Genomic DNA, 15,336 nt, shown 5'->3' on the forward strand with positions numbered 1-15,336 from the left:
TGAACACCCGAAACTGAGCACCATAAAGATAATGCCTCCAGATTTTCAAGGCGAATACTATCGCTGCCAACTCAAGGTCATGAGTGGGGTAATTACGCTCATGCACCTTAAGCTGCCTCGAAGCATATGCCACAACCTTCTTCTCCTGCATCAAAACACATCCAAGTCCAAGGCAGGAGGCGTCACAGTAGACCTCAAACGGCTTTCCGACATCCGGGATCACTAGTATCGGTGCACTGGTCAGTCTCCTCTTCAGTTCCTGGAAACTCTCCTCACACTTATCCGTCCAGGTGAAGGGTTGGTCCTTCCGGGTAAGCAAAGTCAGAGGCGCCACTATCTTGGAGAATCCCTCTATGAATCTCCTATACCTCTACCTTTGCCGGATCCACTGCAATCCCCTGGGCGGATATCACATGCCCCAAAAACTGAACTTCGTCCAACCAGAACTCACACTTGGACAACTTGGCATACAACTGCTTCTCTCTCAAAACACCAAGCACCAACCTCAGGTGTTCTGCATGTTCATCCTAAGTCCTGGAATAGATAAGGATGTCATCTATGAAGACCACAACAAACTTATCTAGGAAAGGTCGGAAGATCCTGTTCATGTAGTCCATGAACACTGCCGGAGCGTTGGTCACACCGAACGGCATAACCACATACTCATAGTGGCCATACCTCGACCTGAAGGCGGTCTTCTGTACGTCATCAGCCTTTACCAAAATCTGGTGGTACCCTGATCGCAGATCTATCTTCGAAAACACTGAAGACCCATGCAACTGATCCATCAAGTCGTCAATCCTCGGAAGCGGGTACTTGTTCTTGATAGTCATCTTATTCAGCTGCCTGTAGTCCACACACAGACGCGAACTCCCGTCTTTCTTCTTCACCAACAACACTGGTGCTCCCCAAGGTGAAGTACTGGGTCGGATGAACTGTTTCTCCATCAGGTCTTCTATCTGTTTCTTGAGCTCTACCAACTCTGCCGGAGCCATGCGATACGGGGCCATCGAGACCGGGCCTGTTCCTGGGACTAGATCGATAGAGAACTCCACCTCTCTACTGGGAGGCAACCCTGGTACCTCCTCCGGAAACACATCCACAAAGTCCTGGACGACTGGTATCTCAGACGTCGTCTCCCCTCTCTCCACCTCCATGTGTGTAAAGATCACGTAGCACTGCGCACCGTCCTTTAGCTCCCTCATAACATCCTGGGAGGACACCAACTCATGCTCCTCCGAGTCGGGAAACAACAACTTCTTCTCCCGACAATCTATCAGAATGCGATTGGCAGAGAGCCAATCCATCCCCAAGATTACCTCCAACTCCTGTAGAGGTAGGCAGATTAAGTTCACCTTGTACCTGCGCCCCTCTACCTCCACCGAAAGCCTAGCACACAAGGACGACGTCCTGACCAAACCCGACGCCGGAGTAGACACCGCAAGCTCACACTGCAGCTCGCGCACCGGCAGATCTAACCGTTCAACACATGCAAAAGATACAAAAGAGTGTGTCGCTCCAGAATCATACAACACACAACATCTCATCCCAGAAATCACACAATAACCCATAACAAGGTTACCTGAACCTGCGGCCTCAGCTCCGGTCATGGCATAGACTCTGCCCGTCGCCTGAGGCCTGTTGCCTCTGTCCCTCCCCTGATGCTGCTGGGGTGCCTGAACTGGAGGGCGCGTCGCTGCCCTAGAAAGGTTGGGGCAATCTCTCCCAAAGTGGCCTTCCTTGCCACAGTTGTTGCACCGACGGTAACCCTCCCTACGTGGACACGCATACCTCGGGTGGGGTCCTCCACATGAGTAACACCGAACTCGACCCTGCTGCGGAGGAAAGCTCCTAGACTCCTGGGGCTGATGGTGTGGTCTATCATATGGTCTCCTCCTCTCCTCATGTCTGGGCCTGGACCCAGATGGTCCACCGATCCTCTGAGGCAGCTGTGACTGCTGTGGGCGCTGACCTTCCACCTCGCGCTTCATCTTCTCCATTACCCTGGCCTTCTCTACCAGAGCAGCAAAATCCTTGATGGACAAGGGTGCCACCATCAAGCGAATATCACCGCGAAGCCCGTTCTCGAACTTCCTGCATCGCCACTCCTCATCGAGTGGTAGGGTGTAGAAACGGCTGAGGTGTTTGAACCTCTCAGCATACTCTGCTACTGTTTTCCCTCCCTGGGTCAATTGGAGGAATTCCACCTCCTTGGCGTACCGGATGCTGTCAGGAAAGTACTCGGAGAGGAATCTCTCCCTGAAGGTTTCCCATGTCACTGGGTCATCCCTCTCCTCCAGGATGGATCTGGTACTGCTCCACCAATGCTCTGCCTCTCCAGTGAGCATATAGACCGAGAACGCCAACCTGTCCTCCGCAGGGCACATCTTGGCGTCATAGATGCGCTCCAAGTCCTTCAGCCATTGGTCTGCGGCGTCAGGACTAGTCTTCCCATCAAACTTTGCTGGGTGGTGCTTCAAAAAGTCCTCCAAGCTCCACTCCCTGACCGCATGTCGTGGCTCAGGACCAAACACAGGTGTCGTCGTCCTGCTCTCCTCCATCTGGCGGAGGGCCTCCATATGCTGCCGGTGGGCATCCTCAGCAGCTACCCTTGCAGCCTCAATCTGCTGCATCCCTGCCTGCTGCTGCTCAAATGACGCCGCCTGTCGCTGCATAGATGCCTCGTGCTGCTGCATCATCGCAGCACTCTGCTGAGTCATGGCTGCTACCATCGCCTCCAATGCTCTGGCGATATCTGGTGTGTCCCCCTGGGATGACTGAGAAGCTCGGCGAGGAGGTGCCATAATCCACTGGCACACAGAAATCACTTGGTTAGGTTCGATAAAGGCAATAATTTAACTAAGAACACTCAGAAGACACAGAGAAAGCTAAGCGGACATCCAAGTCCACAGACCTAAGGAATGACCGCTCTGATACCATAAATGTAACGTCCCATTTAATTTAATACGTAAAATTAAAGGAAACGTCACGTGATAAAAGCATAACAACGCAGTCTTGGGGTCCTTAACATTACCCCTACGAAACTAGGCACACCACGATGCCGATAAAGGAAAGCTGAATACGAACACAACATAGAATGTAGCGTAGAAAATACGGAAAGAATACATGGGCCACGGCCCTAAATAAAACACGAGGAAAACTCCAGCCCAGATGGCTAAGCAGCGGTATCACCATTCGCTTGTTGACCCTGAGAACCTCGTCCGACTGCTCCCATCAACCAAGTTGATGATCATCGCAAGGAAAAACGGCCACATACAACACAAACATACAACAAAACGGGTAAGCTAGAGCCAAACAACATATTCCACATGCAATCCAATATATATATTCATCATCTCATCCACATAGCAACCAAACATGTTAAGACTCTTCATTCAATACACTACGACTCGACTCGACTCATCCGGATACGTATAACTTGGTCGGATTCAGCGGATGCTTGCACTTGTGTGGGTACCCCTGCTCGAACCTGAGCTGCTCGATCCTGAGCCATGTATTACCAGTGTTGCAATGAATCAAATCTCTCCCACCACAAGGTTAGCCCTTAGGGAGTTTCAGGCCTCCTGCTACTCCCACCACAAGAGTCAGTCCGCTCTAAGTGAGACTAACTGGCTCCTCGGAGTGTCAGGATGCAACCTTACCTTGAATCCTTACCTAGTTATACAGATGGGGCACCACCATGAACACCCACTAGCAGGGGCCATGGAATTACGTCCCGACCACTAAAGCGCGACCCCGGAGGTCTCACCTAGAGACCCCAAGGAATTACACGCTGACACGGACCAACATTCATAAATCAGCAATTAAGAGAATATCAAATTATATTTTACAATTCCATATCAACCCTTGAAGTTTAATCCTCATATCAATCACATCTCAAATCCATACCTCTGATCATCACCACCCCAATGAGTCTGGGGTCTCATCTCATATTAATCACGTATTCCTTTAGTTCCAACCCATTCATTCATTTCACATGCCAATATCATACCCAACCCGTCATACGCAATTCATGCATCATGCCAAACATACCTCATGCTCCACTATATACATATCACTCATCATACAATCATACTCAACCAAAATAGATCACTCGGGAACCATCAAACATCCAAAACATAGCACCGTCTCGCCCAGCACCTCGCTCAGGCTGAGGGGTCTCGCTCAGGCGAGACGTGCTCGCTCAGGCGAGCCTCCCTCTCGCCTAGGCGAGAGTACAAAAAAAACAAGGGCATGGCAACACGGGATCTCGCTTAAGCGAGATCCCTCTCGCTTGGGCGAGTTGCCTGCTCGCTCAAAAGTTGAGCGAGCCGCCCGGGCGACGTTTCGCGCAAAAAACTTAGGCGAGCTCCCTGTTTCATCTCGCCTAGGCGAGATTGACTCGCTTGGGCGAGATTTACAGGTCTCGTCACTGTTCTTCACTGTAACAGTCATGCATATCCAATCGACCAAGCATAACGAGCATTTAATCACACCAAAACGAAAGATTCATTCATGAAATCATTAACTCACTCAAGAACAGCCAAAATAACACCTAAAATACTGGAACCCTAACTTCCCGTACCTGGGGTTCAAGCTAGCAAAACGCTCCGACTCGCCCTCGCTACTGAACGCACGAGTACAACAGCTTCAAGGAACGAACGGAAGAACTGGGGTAGGAGAAAGCTTCGAACTGGCTCAACGACAGTGGGGGCGGAACCCTAGCAGAAGGTGTGGCGGCTGCGGCTCAAGGTAAGGGCAAAGGTCCTGAAAATGTAGGGTACCCTAGGATTAGGGCAGACCTAGGGCTTATATACACTGGGCCAACCCTCAGGCCCACTTAGGGGCAGCCCACTAACCTTCAGGGCTGAAAAAAAGAAAAAGGGTTCTTACATTCTCCCCAACAAGAAAATTTTCGACCTCGAAAATAAAGACTTACCAGGTAAACAGACGTGGATGTGATTTTCTCATGTCCTCCTCTAACTCCCAAGTCGAGTCACCTGTCCTCCGATCCCAGATAACTTTGACAAGACTGACGGTCTTTCCACGACGTTCCTCAACCCTACTATCCTCAAGAGCGATGGGTGGTACTTCTACCGTGAGGTCTTCCCTGATCTGTATATCCTCAGTTTCCAACACGTGAGCCGGATCGAAAACATACTTCCTCAGCTGTGACACATGAAACACTGGATGAAGGTTCGCCAACTGTGGAGGTAAAGCTATCTCATAAGCCACTGGTCCAATCCTCCTCGTGATCTGATACGGGCCAAGGAATTTAGGCGAAAGCTTCCTTGAGCGGAGAGCCCTTCCCACGCCCGTGGTTCGGGTCACCCTCAAGAATACATGGTCTCCCGCTGCAAACTCCAAAGGCCTCCTCCTGCGATCCGCATAGGCCTTCTGTCTACTCTGCGAAGCCAACATCCTGTCTCTCACCATCCTCACCTTCTCGGTGGTCTGCTCTAACAACTCAGGTCCAACCAACACGGCCTCTCCATCCTGATACCAGCAAAGAGGAGTCCTACACCTCCTGCCGTAAAGAGCCTCGTATGGCGCCATGCCAATGCTCGCGTGAAAGCTGTTGTTGTAGGTGAACTCTACCAAAGGCAATACTTCGTTCCAAGCTCCCAGATGGTCCAATATGCATGTCCTCAACAAGTCTTTTAACGACTGGATCGTCCTCTCAGACTGGCCATCGGTCTGAGGGTGATACGCTGAACTCATGGTGAGCTTGCTACCCATAGCACTCTGTAACGTCTGCCAAAACCGGGATGTGAATCGTGGGTCTCTGTCGGAAACTATGCTCGAAGGTACTCCATGCAACCTCACAATCTCTTTGACGTACAGCTGGGCCAACTTGGCCATGGACATCCTCAAGTTCATTGCCAGAAAGTGTGCACTTTTGGTCAACCGATCCACTATCACCCAGATAGTGTCATGTCCTCTAAAAGTCCGTGGAAGATGAGTCACGAAATCCATGGAGATGCTGTCCCATTTCCACACTGGTACCTCTAACGACTGTAGAAGGCCACCGGGCCTCTGATGCTCCACCTTCACCTTCTGACATGTCAGATAGGCGGACACAAATTGAGCCACATCCTTCTTCATTCCCTGCCACCAGAAAGTTTCCTTGAGGTCCTGGTACATCTTAGTCATGTCAGGATGCAAGCTAAGACGACTCTTGTGTCCTTCCTCAAGGATCAACTTTCTCAACTCAGCATCATCCGGTATACATACTCTGCCTCGAAACCTCAGGATGCCATCATCACTCACAGCAAAGTCTCTAGCCTCATCTGATCCAAGCTGCTCTCTAACTCTGTTCAGACTAGCATCCAACAACTGTCTCTCTCTGATCGAGCCCAAGAAGTCACTAGATATAGTAAGACTACACCTAATGAACTCGGACCCCAACTCCACCTGTATCCTCATATCTCTGAACTTCTCTAGTAGCTCTGCCTCTTTTATCATGAGATGTGCTGTGTGCACCGTCTTCCTACTCGAAGCATCTGCCACTACATTTGCCTTCCCCGGATGATATAGAAGCTCGAAGTCGTAGTCCTTCAGGAATTCCATCCACCTCCTTTGCCTCATATTCAGCTCCTTCTGATCAAACAAGTACTTTAAACTCTTGTGGTCACTGAACACCCGAAACTGAGCACCATAAAGATAATGCCTCCAGATTTTCAAGGCGAATACTATCGCTGCCAACTCAAGGTCATGAGTGGGGTAATTACGCTCATGCACCTTAAGCTGCCTCGAAGCATATGCCACAACCTTCTTCTCCTGCATCAAAACACATCCAAGTCCAAGGCAGGAGGCGTCACAGTAGACCTCAAACGGCTTTCCGACATCCGGGATCACTAGTATCGGTGCACTGGTCAGTCTCCTCTTCAGTTCCTGGAAACTCTCCTCACACTTATCCGTCCAGGTGAAGGGTTGGTCCTTCCGGGTAAGCAAAGTCAGAGGCGCCACTATCTTGGAGAATCCCTCTATGAATCTCCTATACCTCTACCTTTGCCGGATCCACTGCAATCCCCTGGGCGGATATCACATGCCCCAAAAACTGAACTTCGTCCAACCAGAACTCACACTTGGACAACTTGGCATACAACTGCTTCTCTCTCAAAACACCAAGCACCAACCTCAGGTGTTCTGCATGTTCATCCTAAGTCCTGGAATAGATAAGGATGTCATCTATGAAGACCACAACAAACTTATCTAGGAAAGGTCGGAAGATCCTGTTCATGTAGTCCATGAACACTGCCGGAGCGTTGGTCACACCGAACGGCATAACCACATACTCATAGTGGCCATACCTCGACCTGAAGGCGGTCTTCTGTACGTCATCAGCCTTTACCAAAATCTGGTGGTACCCTGATCGCAGATCTATCTTCGAAAACACTGAAGACCCATGCAACTGATCCATCAAGTCGTCAATCCTCGGAAGCGGGTACTTGTTCTTGATAGTCATCTTATTCAGCTGCCTGTAGTCCACACACAGACGCGAACTCCCGTCTTTCTTCTTCACCAACAACACTGGTGCTCCCCAAGGTGAAGTACTGGGTCGGATGAACTGTTTCTCCATCAGGTCTTCTATCTGTTTCTTGAGCTCTACCAACTCTGCCGGAGCCATGCGATACGGGGCCATCGAGACCGGGCCTGTTCCTGGGACTAGATCGATAGAGAACTCCACCTCTCTACTGGGAGGCAACCCTGGTACCTCCTCCGGAAACACATCCACAAAGTCCTGGACGACTGGTATCTCAGACGTCGTCTCCCCTCTCTCCACCTCCATGTGTGTAAAGATCACGTAGCACTGCGCACCGTCCTTTAGCTCCCTCATAACATCCTGGGAGGACACCAACTCATGCTCCTCCGAGTCGGGAAACAACAACTTCTTCTCCCGACAATCTATCAGAATGCGATTGGCAGAGAGCCAATCCATCCCCAAGATTACCTCCAACTCCTGTAGAGGTAGGCAGATTAAGTTCACCTTGTACCTGCGCCCCTCTACCTCCACCGAAAGCCTAGCACACAAGGACGACGTCCTGACCAAACCCGACGCCGGAGTAGACACCGCAAGCTCACACTGCAGCTCGCGCACCGGCAGATCTAACCGTTCAACACATGCAAAAGATACAAAAGAGTGTGTCGCTCCAGAATCATACAACACACAACATCTCATCCCAGAAATCACACAATAACCCATAACAAGGTTACCTGAACCTGCGGCCTCAGCTCCGGTCATGGCATAGACTCTGCCCGTCGCCTGAGGCCTGTTGCCTCTGTCCCTCCCCTGATGCTGCTGGGGTGCCTGAACTGGAGGGCGCGTCGCTGCCCTAGAAAGGTTGGGGCAATCTCTCCCAAAGTGGCCTTCCTTGCCACAGTTGTTGCACCGACGGTAACCCTCCCTACGTGGACACGCATACCTCGGGTGGGGTCCTCCACATGAGTAACACCGAACTCGACCCTGCTGCGGAGGAAAGCTCCTAGACTCCTGGGGCTGATGGTGTGGTCTATCATATGGTCTCCTCCTCTCCTCATGTCTGGGCCTGGACCCAGATGGTCCACCGATCCTCTGAGGCAGCTGTGACTGCTGTGGGCGCTGACCTTCCACCTCGCGCTTCATCTTCTCCATTACCCTGGCCTTCTCTACCAGAGCAGCAAAATCCTTGATGGACAAGGGTGCCACCATCAAGCGAATATCACCGCGAAGCCCGTTCTCGAACTTCCTGCATCGCCACTCCTCATCGAGTGGTAGGGTGTAGAAACGGCTGAGGTGTTTGAACCTCTCAGCATACTCTGCTACTGTTTTCCCTCCCTGGGTCAATTGGAGGAATTCCACCTCCTTGGCGTACCGGATGCTGTCAGGAAAGTACTCGGAGAGGAATCTCTCCCTGAAGGTTTCCCATGTCACTGGGTCATCCCTCTCCTCCAGGATGGATCTGGTACTGCTCCACCAATGCTCTGCCTCTCCAGTGAGCATATAGACCGAGAACGCCAACCTGTCCTCCGCAGGGCACATCTTGGCGTCATAGATGCGCTCCAAGTCCTTCAGCCATTGGTCTGCGGCGTCAGGACTAGTCTTCCCATCAAACTTTGCTGGGTGGTGCTTCAAAAAGTCCTCCAAGCTCCACTCCCTGACCGCATGTCGTGGCTCAGGACCAAACACAGGTGTCGTCGTCCTGCTCTCCTCCATCTGGCGGAGGGCCTCCATATGCTGCCGGTGGGCATCCTCAGCAGCTACCCTTGCAGCCTCAATCTGCTGCATCCCTGCCTGCTGCTGCTCAAACGACGCCGCCTGTCGCTGCATAGATGCCTCGTGCTGCTGCATCATCGCAGCACTCTGCTGAGTCATGGCTGCTACCATCGCCTCCAATGCTCTGGCGATATCTGGTGTGTCCCCCTGGGATGACTGAGAAGCTCGGCGAGGAGGTGCCATAATCCACTGGCACACAGAAATCACTTGGTTAGGTTCGATAAAGGCAATAATTTAACTAAGAACACTCAGAAGACACAGAGAAAGCTAAGCGGACATCCAAGTCCACAGACCTAAGGAATGACCGCTCTGATACCATAAATGTAACGTCCCATTTAATTTAATACGTAAAATTAAAGGAAACGTCACGTGATAAAAGCATAACAACGCAGTCTTGGGGTCCTTAACATTACCCCTACGAAACTAGGCACACCACGATGCCGATAAAGGAAAGCTGAATACGAACACAACATAGAATGTAGCGTAGAAAATACGGAAAGAATACATGGGCCACGGCCCTAAATAAAACACGAGGAAAACTCCAGCCCAGATGGCTAAGCAGCGGTATCACCATTCGCTTGTTGACCCTGAGAACCTCGTCCGACTGCTCCCATCAACCAAGTTGATGATCATCGCAAGGAAAAACGGCCACATACAACACAAACATACAACAAAACGGGTAAGCTAGAGCCAAACAACATATTCCACATGCAATCCAATATATATATTCATCATCTCATCCACATAGCAACCAAACATGTTAAGACTCTTCATTCAATACACTACGACTCGACTCGACTCATCCGGATACGTATAACTTGGTCGGATTCAGCGGATGCTTGCACTTGTGTGGGTACCCCTGCTCGAACCTGAGCTGCTCGATCCTGAGCCATGTATTACCAGTGTTGCAATGAATCAAATCTCTCCCACCACAAGGTTAGCCCTTAGGGAGTTTCAGGCCTCCTGCTACTCCCACCACAAGAGTCAGTCCGCTCTAAGTGAGACTAACTGGCTCCTCTGAGTGTCAGGATGCAACCTTACCTTGAATCCTTACCTAGTTATACAGATGGGGCACCACCATGAACACCCACTAGCAGGGGCCATGGAATTACGTCCCGACCACTGAAGCGCGACCCCGGAGGTCTCACCTAGAGACCCCAAGGAATTACACGCTGACACGGACCAACATTCATAAATCAGCAATTAAGAGAATATCAAATTATATTTTACAATTCCATATCAACCCTTGAAGTTTAATCCTCATATCAATCACATCTCAAATCCATACCTCTGATCATCACCACCCCAATGAGTCTGGGGTCTCATCTCATATTAATCACGTATTCCTTTAGTTCCAACCCATTCATTCATTTCACATGCCAATATCATACCCAACCCGTCATACGCAATTCATGCATCATGCCAAACATACCTCATGCTCCACTATATACATATCACTCATCATACAATCATACTCAACCAAAATAGATCACTCGGGAACCATCAAACATCCAAAACATAGCACCGTCTCGCCCAGCACCTCGCTCAGGCTGAGGGGTCTCGCTCAGGCGAGACGTGCTCGCTCAAGCGAGCCTCCCTCTCGCCTAGGCGAGAGTACAAAAAAAACAAGGGCATGGCAAAGCGAGATCCCTCTCGCTTGGGCGAGTTGCCTGCTCGCTCAAAAGTTGAGCGAGCCGCCCGGGCGACGTTTCGCGCAAAAAACTTAGGCGAGCTCCCTGTTTCATCTCGCCTAGGCGAGATTGACTCGCTTGGGCGAGATTTACAGGTCTCGTCACTGTTCTTCACTGTAACAGTCATGCATATCCAATCGACCAAGCATAACGAGCATTTAATCACACCAAAACGAAGGATTCATTCATGAAATCATTAACTCACTCAAGAACAGCCAAAATAACACCTAAAATACTGGAACCCTAACTTCCCGTACCTGGGGTTCAAGCTAGCAAAACGCTCCGACTCGCCCTCGCTACTGAACGCACGAGTACAACAGCTTCAAGGAACGAACGGAAGAACTGGGGTAGGAGAAAGCTTCGAACTGGCTCAACGACAGTGGGGGCGGAACCCTAGCAGAAGGTGTGGCGGCTGCGGCTCAAGGTAAGGGCAAAGGTCCTGAAAATGTAGGGTACCCTAGGATTAGGGCAGACCTAGGGCTTATATACACTGGGCCAACCCTCAGGCCCACTTAGGGGCAGCCCACTAACCTTCAGGGCTGAAAAAAAGAAAAAGGGTTCTTACATATAACCTCAATTTTAAAAACTTATAAACTAAAGTTGTGTCACTGTGACTTTTTTACAATAAAGTCGTACTACTTTGAGACAACTTACATAAGTATCTATTTTGATAAATTTAAAAAAATAAAAACTACCCTACTTCAGTAAAAAAAAAAAGAAAAAAAAACATGCCCATTAATTGTAACACAGGACTCAAACCATAGCCGTTTATTTTTCATATTATAAGTGATTACATTTATATTTAATAACATTTATTTCTTATGTTTGTGGGGATGCAAGTACAACAAGAGGGAATTTTCTACGACTGGACAATCCAGCAGTTTCAGCCATATCCAATGTTTGATCCCCAGCTACTCCACCAGGCACTTCCCAGTTAAATTGGTGAACAAGATTTGCTAGAGCCAACTCATTCACAACTAGGGCAAACACTATTCCTGGGCAACCTCTTCTTCCTGCTCCAAAAGGAATCACTTCAAAATCATGCCCTTTGATATCTATGGAACTGTTCAAGAACCTTTCTGGTTGAAACTCTTGAGGTTGGTTCCAGAATGAAGGATCCCTGGAAATTGCCCAAGCATTAACTATTATCTGTGTGCCTGTTGCAATGTCATAACCCATTACTTTGGTGTCTTGCATGGATTCCCTTGGAAGCAATAAGGGAACTGGTGGATGCAATCGAAGAGTTTCTTTGACCACTGCTTTCAAGTAATGCATGTTGCATAAATCCTTCTCTGTTACGTTTCTTCTATCACCAGCCACACTCCTCACCTCACCTTGTACCTTCTGCATCACAATTGGGTGCTTTAAGAGTTCTGTCATCGCCCATCCTAGGGCTACGGAGATAGTTTCAGTACCTGCAGAAAACATATCCTGAAAAAAAAGAAAAAATTATCCATTGTTCGTCAACATCATGCTCTCTTTTTTCAATTACACCACCGAAAATAAACTCGATTTGCATATCTTTACTCTTAAGAGTTCAAGGTGAGTTTTGAAAGTCTGACATTCGATAAAAATGAAAAAGATAACTAATATATAAGTAGAAGGATCTATAAACCTATTCTCTCAAGGCTTTGGATGTCAGGTTAGACCATATTCTAATAAGGTTTGTTGTTTGTTGAATCTATTGAATTACTCTTATCGAAAGATTTATTGATTATTGAGTTTATGGTGTCTTTAACTGTTGGATCGCCAATGATAAAACTAATTTATAGTATATAAAATAGATGCAAACCTTATCTTACAAACTAATTTTGAAGATTTAATTAGGTTTAAAATCCACTTTTTGTATCCTCACATGCATTTACTATACAGCCAATTTATTTATTTAAACTAGAATATCACAAACACGTGCATGAATTAATTTGACGTACCAGGATCAAAGCCTTAATGGTTGTTCTATCAATGGGGTATCCTACAGCATTTGTCCTTTGGATCCACAACAAAATGTCAACAAAATCGTTATGGTAGTCTTCACCATTAACACCATCATGCTCTTTCTTACTAACATGCTCCTCAACAACTTCTTCAAAGAATTCATCAATAATTTTAGCCACTCTCTCTGCCCTACCGTACAATCCGTTAACCCTTCCCAACACATGAAAGCAGGGTATATAGTCCCCCAAAACTGGAGCACCCAAGAGCACCTGCATCTCATCCATGGCCTCCCGAAGCTTACTCCCTCCTTCTCCACTGTATCTTCTTCCGAGTGCAGCTCTACTCACTATTTCACTCGTTAATGTTGAGAATAAATCAGTTAAGTTCACAGGCATCAAAGATGAACAACACTGCCTAATCTTCTCCATCATCATGGAGATTTCTTCTTCTCTCACTGCATGAAAGGATTGAACCTTTTTGGTACTGAGAAGATGCAAGACAGAGATACTCTTTATCTGTCTCCAGTAGTTACCATATGGAGCAGCTCCCACGTCTTTGGAACCATACAACAAGATATCAAACATCTTACGACGTGGTCTATTGGAGAAAACAAGATCCTGGGTTTTCAGAACCTCACGAGCTGCCTCAGCTGTGGAGACCACAAGAACTGGCACGTTTCCGAAGTGAAGTAACATCAAAGGGCCATAGGTTTGAGCTAAGGATTGTAGAGTGCGGTGAGTGAGAGTGACAAGTTGATGGAGATTTCCTATGATTGGAAGCTTTGGAGGAGATGGTGGGGAGGATTTTTTGGCCATTGTAGTGATGGAATTTTTATTCCATTTGGATAAAAACTTGATGACAGTTCGTAAAAGAAAGAGGATAATGAAGGTAGCCAGTAGGAGGAACAACCTTGTAGAGTTTTCATGCATAGAGGTCGACATTTTGCTTCAATGGCAGTGTGTTTTGTTTGGTTTGATACTTAATTATCAATGCGGTTCAGGTATTTATATCGGTTACAGAGCGTCACCCTAGCTTACGTGTTTGAGGAGAATTTGTTCAAGAAACACGTTTCGTGATTTATTCTTCAATTCATACTACTAATTTAAGTTTGTAAACAACATGATCTGAATCATGGGATCGACATCGTACCAACTTGCACACACATGAAACTTGAAACAGAAAGACAGTTCTTTCTATCAAATCAATTTCATTTTCATTTTCAGTTTCTTATCTCATTAGGGATAACAAAGGGTGAGGACAAGTTTCATTATTCTATATTTATTCTTTTAGAAAAAATTCATTAACATTCCTATATCAAATCTAATGGATATTAAACTTTTGTTTTATCTCCATTTTCATCTAGTAATAGGTATAATCTTGTATCCGTATCGTATCTGTTTACTAACTACTTCAATATCAATTTTGATAAAAGAAAAAAAAATTACGGTAAAGGAAACATAATATTATCAAATATTCAATATTAGGAGGATGATTATTTCTTCGATATAAAATACTTTGAAATAAATTATAACTGTTTACATTTTATATTAGAATACCAAATAAAATTTCATGAGAATCAAAACATTTATTAAATTTGCAAACATTATTGAAACCTAGGTGATAAAATTTAAAAATATTTTTTACAAAACTATAAAAGGAAAATAAATATTCAAATTAAAATATATTTTAAATGTTTGTTTACTTCAATTTTTAAACTCTAATGAATCTCTTTTTTATACACTAATAAAAGTTATAATACATCACTTGATCAAAATGACACAAAAAACAAATAATAAATATAATAATAAAATTTTGACATAGATTTTGTATCTTTTGAACTACAATATATGTTGGATAGTGACAAAAAAATATACATGAAAATTATATTAAATTTTTATATTATAGTAAATAAAATTTATTTATACAATTAAAGTGAAAAAATTAGTATGATTGATAATGAGTTAGAAAATAAAAAATAATTAGATAGAATATATCGAAATATTATTCTACATGATGAAAATAAACAATAGATAAAAATATTAAAAAATTAACAAATGTGTGTCTTATGAGAGACTATTGAAAGAAATCGCACAAAGAAAATCAAATGTATAATTAAGGGTATGATAAGATGAAAAATACCTTAGAAATCTAAGGAAACTTTTCAAAAGATACAAGATATATGTTAAAGTTTTACTATTATGTTTATTATTTGTTATTTACGTCATTTTGATCAAGTGGTGTATTATAATTTTTACTAGTGTATAAAAAAGAGATTCATTAGAATTTAAAAAAATGAAGTAAACAAACACTTAAAATATATTTTAATTTGAATATTTGTTTTCCTTTTATATTTTTTTAAAAATATTTTTAAATTTTATCAACTAGGTTTCAATAATGTTTGCAAATTTAATAAATATTTTGGTTCTCATGAAATTTTATTTGGTATTCTAATCT

At 45.9% G+C, this 15,336-nt stretch overlaps 1 protein-coding gene and 2 pseudogenes across 1 annotated transcript; all 3 read right to left on the bottom strand.

Moving 5' to 3' along the window:
- Positions 1-522: 522 nt before the first annotated feature.
- On the bottom strand, positions 523-6,848 carry LOC146887280 (uncharacterized; annotated as a pseudogene).
- A 309-nt stretch (positions 6,849-7,157) lies between these two features.
- On the bottom strand, positions 7,158-9,439 carry LOC146887281 (uncharacterized; annotated as a pseudogene).
- Positions 9,440-11,741: 2,302 nt separating this feature from the next.
- LOC114182436 (cytochrome P450 736A117-like) lies at positions 11,742-13,833 on the bottom strand. The gene is made up of 2 exons (XM_028069302.2): positions 12,879-13,833; positions 11,742-12,378 (listed from the first exon to the last, which is right to left on the bottom strand). Exons 1-2 carry the CDS (start codon positions 13,821-13,823, stop codon positions 11,767-11,769), a joined length of 1,557 nt encoding a protein of 518 aa, XP_027925103.2. The 5' UTR covers positions 13,824-13,833; the 3' UTR covers positions 11,742-11,766.
- Between the last annotated feature and the right edge of the window lie 1,503 nt (positions 13,834-15,336).

Source organism: Vigna unguiculata, chromosome 4 (assembly GCF_037176805.1).
Source record: "Vigna unguiculata cultivar grain cowpea cultivar isolate G323 ecotype 2 chromosome 4, ASM3717680v1, whole genome shotgun sequence".
In the NCBI taxonomy this organism is placed as follows: domain Eukaryota; kingdom Viridiplantae; phylum Streptophyta; class Magnoliopsida; order Fabales; family Fabaceae; genus Vigna; species Vigna unguiculata.